The following is a 20,917-nucleotide window of genomic DNA, read 5'->3' on the forward strand; positions in this document are numbered from 1 at the left end:
ACCAACATTTGCTCATTGCATAAATTCAATGGGCACATTCTTAGCAGCTGTTGACTCTCATCCACCTGTTTCTGTCAGTTACATGTACAGTTGTAGGTGAAGTCTGACATGGAATTTTTGTCTCACACCGATATCTTGAAGCTAGCATCAGGATGGTGTTTAATTTTAGGGGTTTGCGGATTCGATGGGGTGGTCTACTAGGTGGGCTAGTGGGGTGGGCTACCTCAGCATTGTACCCTTTCTGGGCCTCAAGGCTATGCATGGGGGTTTGGCCTCTTATGGGATTGCCTTGAGGAAAAGATGGGTCACTCTGTGGGTGGGCCGGAAGGAATGCAACTGATCATATTGCTTTGGGGATGCTACAGTGGGGGTGGAGGTGAGCAATGAGCGTACATTTACATCGTGCAGGAGTTTGTTATCCCCAGCTTTAGATTTTTAAACATGGAGGACCATGTTCCCTGTTCCTTAACTGCTCAGCCAAGCCAACAGGACAGTAGCATTGTGAAAGAAATGAGCAACAAAAGCAACACTAAACATTGTACAAACACACACACAACATTCCAACCCACGCTCATGTACTGACACACATAATCACAAATACATTTTACATTTGTATACAAGCACATGCATTTAGGTACATTCTAGTCTAAATGTGAGACATATGTTTTGAATTTTGTCAAACAAAGGCTCTCTCATTCCCTAGCTGCCCTATCCAACTTCCAGCTTATTTCCCCTTGTACCTCTTCCCTTACATCCTATTGTATACTGAGTACTTAGAAGTTTGTTTATGATAAATGGCTTTTCTACCAGTCTTGGTGGAGTTCATTGCTGACATCTACCCCCCCCCCACCGGCCATATGATCAGCTGTTGCCTTCCCTCTAGCCCACCCACAGCTTGACCCAGTTTCTCTTCAAGGAAATTCCATAAGAGGCCAAACCCCCATGCATAGCCTTGAGGCCCAGAAAGGGTACAATGCTGAGGTAGCCCACCCCACTAGCCCACCTAGTAGACCACCCCATCGAATCCGCAAACCCTAATTTTAGCACCACTTTTCATTCAATAGTACCAAAATTAAGGAACTAGCAGTCCTATGTCCAGTCAGATTCTTCCAGTATTCAATTAAATCATATGGACAAGGAATCTTGGGGATTTCGATAGAGATCTGAACTGTAAGACTACATGTTTTCAACTGCAGGTGAGATGGAAAAGAATCTCTGAACTTCAACCAACTGTAGCATGACTGGCTTACTCCACAACAACATTCAATACACCATAAAGCAAGGATAAGCAAATACTGTTATTATGTCTACAAGTCTACACTTTGACCACTAGCTTAACAACCACACAAAACCAATCACATAGCGACATACCCTTAAATGTTCTTGCTTTAAGCTTATAGTAGGCAACATCACTTCATAGTTGTGGGCCATACTTGGACACAGTGCAACTGTAGAGTCCCTGACAAAAACACTAGAATGAAGCTATGACAACGCCAGGACAACCTACTACAATCCAACATGGAGGTAGCATGAACACGGACACCACAAATACTTAGAGCTAGGCAAAAAATAAGATCCATTTCAATCAACAGCAAGAGTAACAGACAAGTTTGCACGTCGTTAGGAGAAACTAACCCGGGTCAACCTTTACCCCAACTGGAGAATACCAGCGAATAATTAAGTCTGTGGGGAGTTGAAAAATAACTGCGGCTGATGAAACAAACTTAGGGATTGGCCAACAAAGGTGAGATAGACAAGTTTGGTACATCAGTTGGAGACCAGTTTGTGTGTTTGGTATGTACGCAGCGTGAAGTGTGTTTGAGCATCGTGTGCGAGCACGGGAGGAATTCGTGACAATCGTTGTTTATCTTTTTCTGGCTCAGAAATAGCAACTGTAGGTCCTCCTTGGTTCAAACAGCTGAATTTGACTCAATTATCCTGGCAACTAAAGATTGTAGGAATGTCATAATGACTGGCAAAATATGTTTGAAAAAGCAACAGACAACAAAGGTCTCAGTCCTAAATAGGACAAAGCACCCAACGTTATATGTAGGGCTACCCTCTAAAAAAAATCACCAGGGAAGAGAGTTTGACCGCTCATGTTGTAAGTTAGGACATTGCTAACTTAAAAACCAGCTTTTATAAAAGCATCCTCTTCCTTAAATATTGAAACTACAACTTGACCATTCCTTGTCTGGTGCTTCAGTATTGTCAGAAGAAGGCCTGTACCCACCTGTGAGAGTCCCATCCTATAAGACGTCTTCTCAAGGTCCAGATGTGACAGGAGATCTTCTGCTGCCTGGAAGGGAAAGGGCAATGAGTAAACAGTGTCACCTAGTAGATAATAGAGGTATTACACCTCATAGTTAACATGTTCTTTCCAGTAGGTTTTAAGCTACAACCTTACTGAATAGATTTTGGAACTCCCGTCAACTTGAATGATTTTTATATTGCAGCAAAAATATACTTAGGATTTCCAGCACAGCAGTAATACTACAAATATGCTTGAATGGTCATTCCTTTTTCCCTCCTCTCCTTGAAACAAAGCCATCTTGTGACCTTTACAGGTACTGCAAGCTGATGGTACAAGATACAGAATGGTTGCATCTTTGTCAAAATATAAAAGATATACAGAGATATAAAGCTAATTCACTGTGAGTGAAAAGGTTAAAGTGTTTAAACCCAATAATTATAAACAATATTTCTTCCTTCCACCTTGACAAGTTAACCATCTGCAGGCTCACATCTGTGTTGCAGCAATAGCCTGGAATCCCGACCTATTTATAGCTGCCGGGTCTCTTCTCTCTATTTTGCGGAGGGAGAGAAGAGACCCGGCAGCTATAAATAGGTCGGGATTCCAGGCTATTGCAGCAAACCTTCTCTCACCTTTCTCTCATCCAGAACAGGTTCATTTGGCCTGTCCCCTCCAGGAGCCAGCACCTCAAACCGGCGTCTGAACTCACCAAACAGCATGTGCTCAGGGTAGCCTGGAACACAAGGCCATAGGAGTCAAGGTTAAGTTTCAACAGACAGTCATGGTTCATCAACCTTATATGAACTTAACGAACTTCATATGGTCATATCCTGTAGACAATTAAAACTCTTAACCTATGTATTTTTCTTTTAACCTTCCACCTGCTGTCTAACCTTGCAATGAACCAAAAGGCTACCTCAACAGAAAGAATATTAAATACCCTGCATAATACAAAATATATCATTGCTTCTTGGTAATTTGATTAAAACAAAAACCATTGTCAGTCTCTCATCTTTGCATAGGCTTTAATTCATATAACATAGTATATCTATTTTTACCAGAGCACTAATTTAACACATTGATAGCTATTACACAAGAGCTATAAAACTAAACAGAACTACTAACCATTCCCATCTCTATATACGAGAACACATTACATCATCATAGCATTCTCTACCTAGATGGGAACTTTAATAGGTTGTGATTCCATTTCTCAGTACCCTTACTTTTACATCAACTAAACTTAAGGCAGAAAAGTCATGATTTGGATTGGCAGGGCAGAGCTGAATTCCACCGCCACAGGAAAAGCAACAGTATTGTTACAGAAGGAAAGTCAACTTAGCAGGTTGTTGACAAAGACCTGAGGGTCAGAGGTTAGGATCTACAGAGCTATGAAGGGTGACCTTAGGATACTTCATTGAGTCAACACAGACCACATGTGTTGGTACAATACAGTATATAAACTGAGAGGGGTTTCTTCAGCATTTTAAACATAAGTAAGAATGGTGAGGATAATTCTAAAAATCAATTGTAAGAAAAGCCACCTGGCAGTATAAAAGGTAGGTGTGTACCAATATTTGAAAATTGATAACACCTACATATAGTTTATCTATCTATTTATTTATGTATGGTTGGGATCTAAAACATCACTTTTCCTATGATCCAATGTTTATTTCAACCGAACAAGATCCTACAATTTTAGTTGATTGATTTTCCACATCATAGCATAATCGCTACATGTAACTTCAACAAGACTATCTCTCAAATCATAAGAATCTGTACACAGCTTCTCTCCCAAATCCAAAGTGCCTCACATCTGTATTCTTACTCCATGCTGATCCCTACCTGGTACCCCTTCTAAAGAAACACAACAGTGAGTAAACCTTTCAGCACTCAGGACAGACAAATAGCACCACATGGGCTGAGTGTACTCTCCACACATGAGGACATACCTCCGCACCACTCAGTACTTTGCAAGAAAAACACATCAGCCAAAGAAACAGACACTGAGGAGGCAAAGGGTAAGTTTGTCTTGATCCACAGAGCACTTCATTAACTTTTCCATGTAAACATAAATATAAAGTTCGCTGCATTTTTTACAAATAATGGAATGAAATTGTGCTAGCTTATGAGTCCAATTGTAATAAACACAGAAGTAATAGATATATTCTTTCAAGAATCAACAAAGTTTTTTTGTTTGTTTTTTCAAAAAGCACAACTAGAAAAAACTAAATTGAGAGTTGGATGGCCTAAAGTTACCCACAAGGGACAGGGATCATAAAAAAAAGGGAATAATTGGAAAGGAGAGTAAGTCCACGACTCCACGGTAAGATTAACATCTCCCCCTCCCGTCTGCAAATGAAACCCTATGGTGGCTAACTTCCCTGCAAATACTTTCCCTATAGCCGGTATAGTTAGTCTGGTAGAGACTAGCCTAAAGTTTGGCTGGCCAAAAACAAAACATACCAACGAAGAAACGTGTTCTTCCTTATAGACTTGAGTAGAAACATTCTGTAAAAGAGACGTACTAACATTCCCATCATGCTTTCTGGCACACTCTCATCTGGCCACTCAAGGTCATTGGTCCTTCCAGTCATATAGAACTTGTTCGAAATTACCATGAAGTTCTTTTGACAAGAGAAAACAGGTGTCCACTTAGCCAAACGGTTTCCCTATTGTCCTTCCTACATTTGTGTAAGATTTATGCCCGATATATGCATACAACTGAGGCAAAGGACATTTGAACTACACCCCACTAATTCTGTACAGTAGCACATTCATGGTTTATTAGGGTGACAAAGTCAACATGCAGGGATAATCGTTACAAAAACAACCATGATGTAAAATGAACCAAGCCAGACTGAATGGCCCTGCAATAGACCACACCGATGCAAAAACATCAAATGACAAAGGACCACTTTGAAAAATGGCAAGAATCTCACTCTTGATAGTAATAACAACATTATACTAGTATTATGAGGTAAGGATCATTCTATGCTACATCATATAATCTAAGTCAGAAACGAGACCTCATAAATGTAAAGGGTTAAGGATATTTAACAACAAAGTGCCCTTAAGGCCAATCGTAAAGATTTCATTATCACATAAACTTGAATTTGAATTTGAAGACACAACCGCATTACAAAAAGAAAACATTCTTGTAAGATTCCCCTTACCTGGTAGGTACACTTCATACTGTCTGAACACATTCGGAACGTTGTTGTTGACTTCACAATGCAGACAGACCATCCTCAGTTCACTCATCTTTTGTCTACCCTGGCACTACACGGTCCCTTCACTGTGTCAACCTATAACACACTTGCCCGCTCCCCTCATTTCAGCACCCATATAAATCACTGTCACCCCACCACACTGGTAATGTGTCCAAATGAACCATCATGGCCAAAAGATAGACCCCTGAGAGCCCAGTCTAGAAATAGTCAAGAGTGTCAGTGGAAATGTCAGTGGGTGAAGGTAAATATTTGATCCTAGCGGCTCCTGTCACCCGACCAGACTCCTCCCCCCACTTTCTACAGAACAATGGTCCCAGACACCCAATCCACTCACACGTGGTTACAGTCCTACCTGGTTTATACAGCCGGTACTGCCCCTGTACCTGCGTGATGAACTTGTTGTTTTTACAGGAAGTTCCGCCGCCTGGGCACATGTTTTCCACCTCTCCGCACATTGTCGCCGCGTCTCCCATCCCAATTCAACGCGAAGAACGCACCATTTACAGAGTATCCTTTCCAGCGTCGAAATCCACTGCTAATACCCTAACCGCCTCTAATATGGCCAATTCTCCGCCTGGCCAGCCAGTGTAGCAACACATAACAGCCTGCTTACGTAGGGGTACTCTTTACGCACATTACTGAACTTCCCCTGGAGTTGATGTTACCCAAGCTTTTCTACTCTCCCTTTCAGGCGGACTGCACCAGAGTAAATGTTTGGGCAGAGACTCTCCCCAGCGAACTACCAGCAGGGAAGCACACACACAATGTATCTGGGCAGACCTCAGGGGCCGAATGAAAGCAGCTTGCTGTTATCTCCAAACAGGTGGCAGATATTAACTCATTTTTTGGTTAACTGGCGCTGATGACCTATAATCAAAATCCTTACCATATAAAAGACTCCAGTATCTGGGATACGTAGATAAGAGAGGGTACAATATGACTGAATTTACTGAGCTGTATAGATAAGGGAAGAACTAAATGAGTTACAAATTAGGTGAAGTTAGTCTTGAATCAATATGATGTGCCAATTCCTTTTTGTTTCACTGTTTACTTTTTCTTATAAAACAAAACTTTACCACACCATTAAACAAGTTGCAAAGCATTTTTTTATGATATGAATAGAAATACAAAGGCCTGGCAACCAAAAAGCTGAGTGCTATGAAATTATGCCGATTCTGTCTTAACAAAATTTATTACGTCTTACTGTAAATATACAGTCCAAAGGAAAATAATTTTTATTACCAGTTTTATTACTTCTACACAGATAGCAATTACTGAAATAGTAAGTGGAGAACAAACTGTATACTTTGAAAAGATGATATATGATATCATGTTAATAGTTTGTACGATCTTTTTAGATCAACCAAATTTTGTGATCAACCTTTATAGTGATTGCAAAAAAATTCTTCGCAATTCTCTAAATCTCGACTATTACACAGCATTTGATATGTAGCATACTACTTTACAAACCTTAATTCAGACACAACATGTGTTTTGGGTGACAAAACACAAAACTGGACATATCACTTGATGACAAACAGTGTTTGCCACTGATTTGGCCCTCCCAGAGGTCCTTTAGTCCCTTAAGGTAGGCATACCCCATCCTAGGCTAATAATTTGCCACCTGATCAAGTTCACCCTACCACTAATACACCTCCTGCCACTGTTAGGAACGTGTTCCCTGGAGAAAATAACAATGGCCTTGTGGTTTGACTTTAGAAAAAGGTAATGCCATATGAATTGAATGGTAGTGTCCTCAATTTTATTGGGGTAAAACTAACAAATATCATAATATTGAAGACTATACTTAGTGCCAAAATATCTGATACAATAGTTTAATAGTTTAATAGTCACTGTCAAAAGTCTGATTTAGTACCATATTCATACAACAGAGTTCTATTAAAATGACAAAATCAAAACTGTCCATTCTTTCAATTGTCCAGATATTGGGTTGCCAGCAAAAAAAGGTAAATGCTATTCTGTTCTGAGTGTGCACAATAATTATGGGGAAATTAGCAATTATGCAGCATATTTCTGGGACATGCCTAGCTGTGAGTCCATCTGTGACCTGCTGCCTGACTGTGAAATCTGTATTGTTATTGAAATTTGCACGCTTCTGGACAGGTTAGTGATGAATAATCGCTTTCCAGTAGTAATAAGTGGTCAATTACAGAAAAAAAACGAAATAACTGTTTTAGCTTTGTGCCCATTATTGCTGTGAACATCTGTGACAAGTTTGTCTTTTTTTGTATTTCAAAGTATTGGAGTATTGGAGATTATATCTAAATAGCAATTTGTTTCATGTGATATTATCGACATGGTTTTATACCATTGCCTTTGTCTCATAGTGGTCATACTTTACAGTTAGCCTTTGGGCAAAAATTTCCAATAAACTCATCACTTTACTACTTTTATTTCATTACCAGTGCCAGATATCATAAGTGCCAGATACCATAAGCTTGCCAGATACAATTTTGGTCTCAATAGATTAATCTATATCTTCCAAGAAATCTAGGTCCAGCAGCTCCAGCCACAAAAATAACTGACCACATATCCATTGGAAAGATAAATTGAAAGGAAAGACCCTCCAAAGTTGACCTCTGCCACCCATGGAGCTCTTACCATAACACTGTGTCTGCTTGATTTAGCATGAAATTGTCCAGGATGGAATGGGGGTCAGATGAACTATACTCTGTTCCTGTCAACAGGCCAATGGCTTGTTGCCAAGGCAACCAAACAAATATCCAATGGAGGGACAGCTCTTAAAGTCCTTAGGCTTTCAAATATGGTGTTTGTACTTGGAGCCATCTCCTCATATACTTTCATTAGTGTAAAGAAGGGCATCAGGTTTGGTATTCTCTAAGTGTTTTTAAAGTGAATGATGTACTGCACAAGAAGGAATACCAAGATTTTACTGGCTGCCCTTCAAGGAAAACCTAAACAAGGCAGCACTTTCTGAACAAATTACCAGGAAATTCCTTTCTAGTCCAAATCAATACGAAGCAACAGATACCAGATTGTCAGACACTACTGTACGCCAACAAGGGTTGTGGAGTCTAGCTATTTTAATTTTGCCTTTAGAAAGTAAAGTAGAAGGGTTGGTGGGATAACTTTAACCTTCTCCCTGCTGCCTAACTTAGAAACAAACAGGGAATTGGGTGCCAAAGGGCCACTTCAGTGTGCTAAAGAGTTTTACTAATGTGAACAGAGCCGTATTTCCATGCAGTGCAAAGACTTAGGCCAACTGCTACCCAATGTACAAAATGTTGTGTCACCAGTTTATTCAAATACTAGGCACTACCTACTTTAAGGTGAAGGAAAAGAAGGAAGATACGGCCTCTATGTGTGGTAAAACATTACAGATTGACTACCAAATAGGCATGCAGGCTAACCCTTGTCTGGACACCATTCCCTCAGACATTCCAAGGAACAAAGTTTACCATCAAGTTTAAACCTGGAATCCTTTCCTTCATCACCTCCAGGTGATGAACACAGCAGGATGGACCACCCCTTGTCCTTCACTGACATGGCAGGACATTGACGGGGTATACCTTACCACTAAGCATGACTCTGTACCTGTTAGCTTGACACTGAAGTATGTGTGGGTGTGGTCTCCCACACAGTGTGTTTAGAAACTGTAGAAACTCACTTGTAGATTTCTATCATTAGGGGTTGTATCCTATTCCAATGGCACATGGTGTTGGCCTTATGAAAATAAAACTGACATTAATACCAAAGCCATATGGATTGGAAGTGTGGATGTTATTATTACATGATCAGGGAAGGGCCTTACAGACATAACAAACTATCTACAGACTTGACATTTGATTCTGAAACTATCCAGGTTAGTAAACGTTCTCTATTCTTTCTGAGCCCACTGGATACAGAAATATGGTCTGGTTGACCTCATACATATAGTTACAGATACCAAAAACTTTCTCCAATACATCTGACCATAAATCCTTTAATAACAGGCTATAAGTGATGATGATAGGACATCCATATGCAACAGAAGGACTCCACTGTGCTCTTTTACTCCACTTTGAAATCTTCAAAATTACAGCCAAGGAAAAATAAAGTCAGTGGCCAAAGATAAGAGATGAAAAATTCAAGTCAGCCTTGCTTAGGTTTTTCCTCTCTGCCTTCTCTCCAAGTCGTCAAGATCTTTCTGCCACAGAAGCTATAGGTTCACTTCCTAATGTTTAAGATATACCAGACTTCTACCCATTCCTGTAACTGCCATCTCACCTTGTCTGTACCTGCGTACAGCCTCCAGACTCTTGTAGATTAGACACTTTCCAAACGTCCGAGGCTCATGACCTTTCTGCCTCAGAAGCTATTACATAATAGCTTCACTTCCTAATGTCTTAAATAAATTTATCAGTTCCTGTAATTGTCTTCTCACCTTGTCGGTACGTGCGCACAGCCTCCAGACTCTCCATCCCGCGGATCTGCGATCGCACCAGCGGCACATTCAGCATGTCCACAGTATCGGTCGCCGTGGTCTGCGACGACTTGGTCAGCATCCCGTTCTTTGGGTCGCACAGCCCGGCATTGACTTGTGGCATCAGACAGCAGACGAAATGGGTCCGTGTTCTCTTGATTGTGTCCATGATGCCATCCTTGGTGAAAATGGAGACATAAGATTATCTTCTTTTGCAGTTGAAACAATATTAAGACTAACGGTAACATTTTAATGACAAAAGTAACAAAGACCGGGAGAGCATCATAGTTTGCCTTCTAGATATAATTGTTTCCTGATTCCAAAGTAAAAAAAAAAGAAATCTCTTGTTTATACATACTGTCCCTTCTAATAACTTCAAAAAGATATGCCACAAAAATGCCAAAGCATTCTACTATGATTTTGATGAAATAAAGCACACAGGCACCTTGATCTCTGTGCATATCCCTTATAGTTCAACCAACTAACTGTATGTCATGTTCGTACAACGAATACACAAAATCAATAAATCAACAAGTTTCAGTGTCATATCGAAAGGCAGTTCACTGGTTGGCTAACACAGGCACAGATACACTGAGAATTACGAGTATAGAAAATATTGCCTACAAATAACGGTACCAAAAAAAGTCAATGTAGCTTGCCTACACCTTATGGAGAAGGGGGATGCAGGCCCCAATACAATGTATGTACATGTACGTACCACTTGGTACTTGACCTGCATGCAGAGCGAGCGTTTCTTGACGGCGGCTGCCCCCCCTGTGAACGACTTCCTGATGCTGGAGATCCTCCGCAGCGAGGAGGCACTCTCCAGACCAACCACAGACCCCGAGTAGATGTTGGAGGTCGGCAGGCGACCCGCAAACAAACCACAGATATTCTCCCTGGGTAGCAAAAGAGTGTTCGTGAGTTAATTCATTGGGTTCCTGCAGTTTGGAGTTTTGTCACTAGGTGTCTCTACTAGTCTGACAAACTGATGCCCAGCTGACATGCAGTGCAGTGATTAGATAGTACTAGAAAGGAAACCTTACGCAATCCTTTAGTACTGGTTTTATGATAAGAGTTTCCAGTCATAGAACATATCCTACTGAAAGCTATCAACTCAAAAGAAAAGTTCCTGCAGAATCCATATCAGCCAACCTTCATTATTTCTACCAATATCCTCCATATTGTAGGTTTTTGTGCCACTATGATAAAGTGCTTACTTCTGTGAGTCCTGTAACACGCCGGATGCGTTCTTGGTCGCTGGGCTCTCCCGGGCATGTTTTAGCCAGTTGGTGGCATCGTACTGTACAGGGTTGCTCCCCTGGGCATGTCTCAGGATGAAGGAAGACTTCTTTGTTCCCCTGTGCACCAGCCCTTCTCCTGAAATAGAGACAACACTACATAAGCCCTGCAGTCTCCACTACTATGTACATGATGTGCACCCCTAGTAACTTTTAGAAGAACTGCAGAATAGGTGAGTCTATGAATGTTTGAGAGCATTATTGAAAAATAAGTGCTGGTCTCATTTCCCAATAACTTTGATGACCATGGATCTATATTCTTATGAGGTCATAGCTAGAAAATAGCAACAACCTTATCGGATATAAAATATGATGGAGAAAACTAAAGAACTGATAACCCTATAGTGTAAAATTCAAGAAACTATTCCAAACAAAGGGAACTTACTTCTACTTGTTCCATCACCATAAGAGCTGTATACTCTCTGCAGGAATGATTCTTCGGTTGCCCCTGGCATCAGTGACTCCTCCTCCAGTATCCATAGCAACCCCTTGTGGTCTAGTGCCTGGGTGTCCAGGTTGGTCCGACTCTGAAAAACGAGAATCACAACATGACAATCCAGACAACATGCGTATCACATTTAGCTATAAAGGAAAGCTGCCTTCAAGTTAGAAATATAATGTCATCCTAGGAAGGCTTTGTGTATGATATTGGTACTTCTAAAATCGCAGAACAGTACTACCCGATCAGTTTTTGTGCCAGCTGGTACTGAATTACATGTAATTATACAGTAGCAATGTACAAGAGTACTAGAGATTACAATGTTACAATTGATGTGAGAATTATGATCATATTTCTTCAGGAAATTGTTCAGTTCATACTATTTGGAACTCATTGAGTTTGTGTGTTGTTGTTCAACTACCCTTCATCTTGCTAGGGAATGACTTGTCACAGCAAAGAAAGGTGTAAGAGTCTAAAATCACCAGTTTTCCATTCAGCATTTTACATCATATCCATATGAAAAACTCCAAGGTGAACACAACAGAGATAACAGTTTATGAAAAATAATAACATTTAACCCTAACTATACACAGACTGTGTCAGAGCATGAGATGTAGATGGGAGAATGCAGATGGAATGGAGGAGAGCAGAACTCACCAACTCATCTTGGTCCCAATCCTGTCATGGGAGTCACAGTGACAGGACAGGGAAAACACACAACACAGCACACAAGAATGATGGCCATGTCAATGGAAACACAGAACATCTACAAGCTCAACTACCGCAAAATTTGGACTATGACAGCAAACTAGAGAAACTGTCCAAGAATTGTGATATTTAGTATTTATCTTGTATGAAATTAAAGCCTTATTAAAAAATATTGTTCATTACGTAATGCTGAAAATAAAACCTGACAATGTAAATACCATTGTCACAAATGTCTTGCTAGAAAAGTACTTTCTCTTACATAATTCTGGGCCAGTGAAAAAGCATTTATCCTATGCAAGTTCCTGTGCACATTCTTGCATTGTTTTGTAAACCATTTTTGATCCTTTCTTTCCAGGCCTGGTGCTATGTGATGTGCACTTCTGTGTAACTATGCTCACGCCTTGAGATGTATTACAGGAAAGAAGACACTGTCAAAGTGAGTATGAGTAAGCAAGAAAGAAGATGTGAGTAGCAAAGGTGGTCGATTTACAATTTTCATGCTGTATTTGATGGGAGCACAGGAAGAAATCCATCATCAGCAAGGAACTGCTTGTTATGAGTTACAAAATGCCCCAAAGAATAACAGAAACTCACCCTCTTTTCCTACATGCAGAGGTGTGGAGAAACAAAACAAAACAAAACAGAATGTAGGTTAGCATAAAACACATGCAGCGAACTTAAAAGCTGGTTAGATTAGCATTAGTATTAGATGAAATGTTAACCTTTAACAACCTGAGTTCATACAGGGCAATATAGCCATGCAAATTTTACATACCAGTAAAAAAGATTAGATGAAAAAGATGAGCAAGAACTAAAGGAATGACAATGCCAGTTTAGATAACTGTACTGTTAGCCAAGCCAAGAGAGAGACTATACGCAACTAGTGCTCTAGTTTCTTTGGTCTGCAACTTTCTAATAAGTCTTGAGAAATGGTGTCCTAAGTTGTGAGGCTACATTTAAAAAAACAGTGATTGTGAAAAGGTACACTGGTGCCATTTTGACTGTTTGCAGATGAAAGTAGAGGTCTGGTGCAATATGGGATGGCTCTCTGACTCACCAAACCCTGCTGTCCTGGCTTGTCAATCACAGCTACCATAGGGGCAGGGGTGGACGTCACTGTCTCAAAACTACAGTCTATGTTCTCCTGCAAAAAAATATTTAATGTGATTAATGAAAGCTACAATCAATAAGTGTTGCCTAAACCTTGGAAAGCCCCTTAGCTATTGAATATATTCACTATGAGTGCGAGTAAAAGGATTGGTGACAACAACGAGTAGTAATTAGTGTGAGTAATAACACAAAAAGAAAACAAAACTCACTCATGCTCACTCACAAAACACTATCCAAGGAAATAATATGACTTGAGATTCAAAAAGGCAAACAAGTTTCCTTCTACTTAATTTGTGAGTACTTATACAGTATAACTATGCCTATCAAATCATTTCAAACTACATACCTGGGCATATCTGTCTTGCAGGGATGTAAATGTTGTATCGTGGAACGAGAGCTGTAGGCGCTCATTTGCATAGTTGTAGCAGAGGTCCTCGAAGCTGGCGCCCCGTTCCCGTCCCACAGTTTGCGGGTTCTGGAACCCGGGGACGTCCAGTAACACCATGGAAGACACCGAGCGATAGGTGGAGGCAAGACATCTGGGGAAAGTAGTTAAAGGTCAGATTACACATTCAAACTAACAAGAATTCACAACAGCAGGATCATCATCATTTTGGTTGGGTTGCCCAGCCAACAGCAGGAAACAAAACTCAAACCATGGCACTCTATCATAGATCTATAGTGACAATTCAAGAAATTCAATAAGGACTAACACTTTACTATGTTGTGAGTAGTACGACAGTACTGTGTAATAAAGCAACTATTTCATGAAATTTGATCTTCAGAAGTTTTGAATCAGATACAATTGACACTGGAGATAAAATACTTAATTCCCAAGGGGTGATGACATCATTGAACTTGATATGTCTGATATGATGACACCTGACACTACAAGTGGTGACATCATCAAAATCGTCAGGTAATGGTTACCCAGTTCTTAAAGCATGAAAATATAATTCTGTCAACTGACTCTGAATGGTGCCTGGATTCAGATCCAAACTTAATGGCTATGAAAAGGTAGTAAAGACATTTTTTCCTCACCTATTCATCAGGGAGACCACGACATTAAACAGTTCAGAGTACAGCCCCACAGCCATGCCCTCCAGGAGCTCCACAGGGTTGGGGGGTTCCGTAGGGCTGCCAGCCGGCCGCTCCCCTCCGCGGAAGGACGACGCCCGGGTCACACCCCCACTGACCTTGAACACACACTGTGCCAGTTCTTCCACCTCGTATCCTAAGAGAGAGGCAGCTTTCTGGGCTGCACTGGGCTTGGCAAACTGTGCTCCCACACTCATGGACCCTGCACAGGATTCAACATGTTCATCAACTTTTAACCAAGTGCAAAGTACAGTCAAACATGTACAAGTGACCACCTCTACATGAAGACCACCTGGCCAATGTGACCACAACCACAAGTATTACGAATCCTGTCTATAGTCACCACCTGTCCACAAATACCATATTTTATCAGTCCCCTGAGTGGTCTTGTTGGGCATTTTTGACTGTACAAGAAAATTGCAGAACATTGATATTTCATACTTCCTTTCAAATAGATATCAACATATCTTATACCAAACATTACCTTCCAAGTATAAGACCAAAACAGTAGGCATAATTTTCCAACTTATAAGTACCTAACAAGAAATGAAAGATACTGAAATTGCTTGAGATGAAATGAGATCCATATCATTTCAAGCTTACCTTTGACTGCCCCTGCAGCTCCAAGATGGTAGACTGCGGCCAGGACTGACCAGATGGCTTTCTGTTCATCATCTGTGAACCCCAGTACCTCCATCGCGCCCTGGAGCCTGGCCCAGGCTAGGCTGGCTCGCTGTCGGTCATCAGTCTGTACAAAGGTATGAATAACAATGAGAACTGAACTATAGGCTACAAGAGAAAATTTCTTTATTGTTAGCTCCGAGTTACATACAGTATCAATGTCCGGCACACATAACATTATGCAGCAACCTACAAATTTATTGCAATAAACTTGATATCTAACCTTTATCCACATTCTGAAGCAATTTTGCTTTTTACTACTCAATCCATACAATCCATTACAAGGCAATACCATACCCCCCCCCCCCCCCAAGAAGTTGTATACAAAGGGTATGTGGGAATGCTGTGTAGTTCTAAAAAAGGCCATCATTTGGGTAGAGCCTTTCACCAGTACACCAGTTTATAAGTATGGTACTCCAGTCTTCACATGTGAATTTTCTGCCATTACACTATGGTAGGTCCTACTTTCTCCCTGACAAACTGACCCTGTCCAGAGGAGTGACGAAGATGTTGGGTTCCAGGTTGGACAGGTACAGCTCGTTCTTCAGGATGGAGTCCGCCCCTGCCAGCAGCTGGTAGAACACGTTAAAGCTGAGCTCCCCCTCTGGTCTCCGCACAACACGGCTCTTATCTAACAACAGGGTCTGTAGAAAAACACACAAACAGTACATGAGTTACAAGACACAAGTTACAAAAGAACACTGACCTGGATGTAAATAAAAGCGCAATAGTATCCTGTATGGTTCAGTTGTACAGTCAAATCTGTCCTAGGGATCACCTCAACATAAGGACCACCTGGCCAATGTGACCAATTTTTTTAGCGTCCCTTCAATAATTTTCCCATTGACTAAAGCATTAAAAATCCTGTCTATAGTGAACACCTGTCCACATAGACCATATTTTCTCTGTCCCCTGAGTGGTCTTCTAGAACAGTTTGACTGTAGTATTTCTGAAGTTCCTCATAACCTTAGCATTTGTTTCAACTGTCAACAAACAGCACAAACCAAAAAAAGGAAAAACCACCAATTTCTTTTATCCTAAGTGCTGAAATTTCCTTTTCTTATTTAACAAACTTAATAGTCATGTAATTCTTCTAAACAGAGTCACCTTATCATATTTCATATCTAAATTTTGGTCTCAGTGGAAAACAAGCAAAAGACTTGAGGGACTGCGTACCTGAATGGCTGCTGAGACCACCTGTCCTGAGTGGTCGAAGTCCAGTGTTGTGATGTGAGCGTACCGCGTGGCGTTGTTGTTGATGGCTGTCTTACTGTTCCCAAAAGCCTCCAGAATGGTACTCACCGCATTCAGCTTCTCAACTGTAACAGATTCAGTCATTTGGTTTAACATAAAAAGCACGAATCTGGCTTTTACTAGATAAAAGACTCTTTGTAAACAACCAAGTGTATTATTCAACCAACGTCAGGGCAATTCAATGAAATATTTTAATAAAGCACTTGACTGTGTGCAAACATTCTTTTTATTCAGTGACTTACAAACCTTTTGAAACTATTCACAGATGGCTTTTATTAGACATGTGATTATAGCAATGAAAGACTTGCATGTTAGAGATTTATATAACTCTAAATATTACACTTCTCAATGTTTTAGGAGGATCTTAGTGATAGATGTACATGTATGTTAAAATCACTTTCTAGCAAAGGACCAAAAGTATACAGCTCACACTTTTAACCGTCATATAAAGAATTTGAAAGATACATGTATCACTTTCTAGATCATAGGATTTTACAAAATCAAATTTGTTCCACCAACCAGAAACTTTGTTGTTGACCGTCCCGGCCACGGTGGCGAGGTACTGCAGGACGTGGCGGGAGTTCATCGTTTTCCCGCTGCCGCTGGCGCCCAGGAAGATGAGGGACTGGTCCAGCCTGGAGGACAGCATGTTGCGGTAGGCAGTCTGTGCAGCAGCGTAGATGTGGGGGGGCATGTCCTCCTGTTTACATCCTTTGAACATCTGTATCACCTGGATCAGATGTAAAACATACCATTGGTAATTTAAGCTAGTCAGACATCATTTTGTCCTAAGGGATCATCTACACCTAGCAGAAATATGATCTTAATGTATAGATGAAAGGGATCTCTATTACAGAGAGATTTTATTTTAGAAGTATTACAAATCAAAAACATCATTTTAGTTGACAAAACATACATTTTCAAACTTTGTTTGACTTTGGTAATTTTCATAAATAACATCATCATAGAAATTTCTTCAAGGCTCAAAAATAAAATACTGGATATAGATGCTTCTGTACAAGTTGTTTGACACTAGATGTCAACTATTCTACACATTTCTAGTATCATTTTGATGATGGCTAGAAAAACAGTAAAGACAAGTCATTTCTCTGAGTATTCAACACATCTGCTCCGAACATGATCAGGAAAAGAAAGCCCCAAATAGCAGAACATTCAATCTTATCATTTCTGTACCTTGTCCGAGTAGACAGACAGCGGGTGCATGGGGTTGATGACCAGGAGGGTGGGGCCGGCGTAGGTGTGGATCAGGTTACTGCCATAGCGCTGTCGTAAGGTGTGCAGCACACCTGACTCATTCAGGTACCGCAGGGAGGCAATGTCCTCCGCTCTGTCGTGCTGCGTCGGATTTGCCTGCGGACAAAGACATCGTATACGGTTAACTGCTAGACATATCTGAAGAAAATGTGTGTCCTTAATGTAAGCTTACAAGAACATGCAGATAATAGTCAAGGATGAATGCCTCTAGTCTGATTTTGCTGCTATGAAAATTGATCAAATAAGCTTTATTCGTAGACTAAGCAAAAGTATGTGCAGTCAATCCTGTACAAGGGACCACCTCTGCAAAGGACCACTTGGCCAATGTGACCACTTTTTGGTTGGCCCTTAATTTTTCCCATTGACAGCAGCATTAAGAATCCCTTCCAGATTTTGTTGGTCTCCTGAGTGGTCTTCTTGGGCATTTTAAAAATACATTGTACAACTAGACTGGCCGTCATTTGCTTTAAGAGCAAATTCAGGATGTTTCGCCCATACTCCTCATGCAAGAAGTGGGCTGTCCCAAAATAACTCCTGGGGAAATCCAAGTTTCTGCATAATTTTTGGCCAGGTGCATTCACCTTTCCTAATGGTACCTACATCTTAACCCTTAAGCTGCCAGGTTTTTTAGCCAAGTAAAAATCAAAAATGTTTGACCCCTGATCTCCCTCACGAAACCCGCGAAACACCCAGCGGCGCTAACTCCCCTAACTTCCCGGCTTCGCGTGCTACACGCACGCAAAGCTGTTTTGTTCTGGGGAATACCCTATCCCGGTTATAACCGGGTCCAGCACACAAGGCATATTTCTGTATCCCTAGTTAAGTCGGGACTGGCAGCTTAAGGGTTAAAGATGACACCCGCAGCTGTCACGGTAAGGGAAATACAAGTTTATGCATGAATTATGCAAATGAGGTCCTCATTAGCATAATTCATGGCCAGGTGTGATCACCTTTGCTAACGGTACGTACATGTCAAATCTGACATCTGCAGCTTTTCCGGTAAGGGAATTACAAGTTTACACATAAATCATGCAAATGAGGTCCTCATTAGCATAATTGATGGCCAGGTGTGTTCGCCTTTCCTAAAGGTACCTACATCTCAAAGATGACATCCGCAGCTTTTACGGTAAGGGACATACAACTTCATGCATTGATTATGCAAATTAGGTCCTCATTAGCATAATTTATGGTCTGGCGTGTTCGCCTTTCCTAAAGGTACCTACATCTCAAAGATGACATCCGCAGCATTTACGGTAAGGGACATACAACTTTATGCATACATTATGCGAATTAGGTCCTCATTAGCATAAGTAATTGTCAGGTGTAGTCACCTTTCCTATAGGTACCTACATCTCAAATATAACATCCGTACCATGTAACATAAGGTACATATAACTTTCTGTAATACCATTAGTAGAGGTACCCCCTGACATCTGCTTGGTTTGAAGTCCCAGACATGGTAAGTGTAGGAGGGCTTATGTTACAGTATGACCTAGTTCTTGCTGGCCCCGACAGAAAATAACCAAAAATTGCATCAAAAAATTGTAAAATAAATCATTTTGAAGTAGTGTATGCCAAAAAAAATCATGGGGTCCTTTGGGTAAATATCCAATGCACAACTGAACCAAATGTCAGGTCCTCAGGTTTCAACACCACGGCACTGGAGGCCATCATGTGCGACTTTTGTCTGAAAATGACCAAAAAACCTCCATAAAATCATTTTAAAAACTTATATCAAAAAAATTTAAAAATATTCTAGGGGTATACACGTACTCTACCTGCATACCAAATTTCAGCTAATTTGATCGACGGACGACCGAGAAGAAGCGATTTGAAGATTTGACAGGAGAAGAAGAAGGAGAAGGAGAAGAAGAAGAAGGAGAAGAAGAAGAAACCTTACAAAAACAATATGTTTCGTTGGCGAAACACGAAACATAATAATAAGTAGCAAAAAAATAATGCATATAGACGATTTTTCAAATGTTCAACATTCCACTATCATAATACTAACGACTTACTTTTTCAACATCATCCTCGTCCACTTCCAACACCTCTCCTCCATGGTCCAACTTGACCTTGACCCGACCTTCAGGGAGGTCATCCTCACTGGGGATGAGCCCGGCTCCAGCAAACCCCCCCTTGTGGACCAGCCAGACCTTCTCTGCATGGGACAGCCACGACTCCTCCTCAGCTACCTGGCCCTCCGACTTAGCCTAAACAACAAAGGCAAAAACATTCAGTTATCTAAATGGTTTTAGTTTTACATCAACATAACACTCAAGCCTTTCATATATGATGTAGTATTTTCCTAGACATCATCATCACCACACTTTAACCACTCAAACATGAAATTTGTGACCTGTTCACCATTATGATCTGCTGTTGTCACTACGGCCATTATCAAGCTGACTTGTAACACCAGTTCAAAAGAGGCACATCATCATGCCATGGGTTCCTTAATATTATACACGCAATTATATTTATAAGTTAACTGAAATGCTCTTGACGCTTTCACCCGATAAGGTATTTCCGTTATCTCACTGAATAGGGTGGTTCACCTGTCGCAAGTAAAGGAATGTTAGGTGTCAGTGTTACCTATAAATTGTCTCTCATACTAATCGGTACTGACAGAGCAAATTCTAATGCATATCATTAATGCTTATGTAAAGTCTACTTACAATATCTAAAAAGCAACAAGCAGATCCAAAAGAAAAATGATAAATTAATATTGGTATGAAATACATTTGTATCTACATGCAAGCTGTCTACATTGTTCATGATTATACATGTACCACTATAATAAATTTCTTTTTTTAGAACATTGCTTGCAAGTTTTCCAAACAGCGAATTTTTCATGCTTCCTACAGTAGATCATAGACAAGTAATATGGAAATATTATCTGGCGGTAGTTGTGTTTTTCCTTTGTGACCTACTTTCGGTAATGTGATTTAAACTGGCAGAATACAGGAGTACACCTTAACAACACATCAAAGCCACCCAGGTTACCCCACTTAGAGAGGTAAAATCAAATTAGACAGGAGATTCTGTTATAACATTACACTTGGTAAGTTTAGACAGCTCAAAGGTGGAGATAAATTTATGAAGCAATATCTCAGGAAA

The 20,917-nt window shown here is 40.6% G+C and overlaps 1 protein-coding gene across 16 annotated transcripts in view; it reads right to left on the reverse strand.

The window, feature by feature from the left end:
• The window catches only part of LOC136442136 (unconventional myosin-XVIIIa-like), a 127,369-nt gene that overhangs the window by 67,580 nt on the left and 38,872 nt on the right, over positions 1 to 20,917 (reverse strand). For 15 of the 16 annotated variants that reach the window (XR_010756973.1, XM_066438883.1, XM_066438813.1 and 12 more), the window contains 16 exons: positions 19,816 to 20,010; positions 17,717 to 17,893; positions 17,042 to 17,252; positions 16,445 to 16,587; positions 15,754 to 15,912; positions 15,191 to 15,335; positions 14,531 to 14,789; positions 13,836 to 14,028; positions 13,437 to 13,523; positions 12,329 to 12,349; positions 11,618 to 11,759; positions 11,152 to 11,311; positions 10,650 to 10,830; positions 9,893 to 10,109; positions 2,887 to 2,987; positions 2,234 to 2,299 (listed from right to left, as the gene is read on the reverse strand). Coding sequence is in view for 15 of the 16 variants with exons in the window: in XM_066438883.1 (XP_066294980.1) it covers positions 2,234 to 2,299; positions 2,887 to 2,987; positions 9,893 to 10,109; positions 10,650 to 10,830; positions 11,152 to 11,311; positions 11,618 to 11,759; positions 12,329 to 12,349; positions 13,437 to 13,523; positions 13,836 to 14,028; positions 14,531 to 14,789; positions 15,191 to 15,335; positions 15,754 to 15,912; positions 16,445 to 16,587; positions 17,042 to 17,252; positions 17,717 to 17,893; positions 19,816 to 20,010 (2,457 nt within the window). In the remaining variant the exon portion in view is untranslated. The remainder of the gene's footprint in view (positions 1 to 2,233; positions 2,300 to 2,886; positions 2,988 to 9,892; positions 10,110 to 10,649; positions 10,831 to 11,151; positions 11,312 to 11,617; positions 11,760 to 12,328; positions 12,350 to 13,436; positions 13,524 to 13,835; positions 14,029 to 14,530; positions 14,790 to 15,190; positions 15,336 to 15,753; positions 15,913 to 16,444; positions 16,588 to 17,041; positions 17,253 to 17,716; positions 17,894 to 19,815; positions 20,011 to 20,917) is intronic. The other variant, XM_066438823.1, reaches the window with a different exon arrangement.

Source organism: Branchiostoma lanceolatum, chromosome 1, assembly GCF_035083965.1.
Source record: "Branchiostoma lanceolatum isolate klBraLanc5 chromosome 1, klBraLanc5.hap2, whole genome shotgun sequence".
NCBI lineage: Eukaryota > Metazoa > Chordata > Leptocardii > Amphioxiformes > Branchiostomatidae > Branchiostoma > Branchiostoma lanceolatum.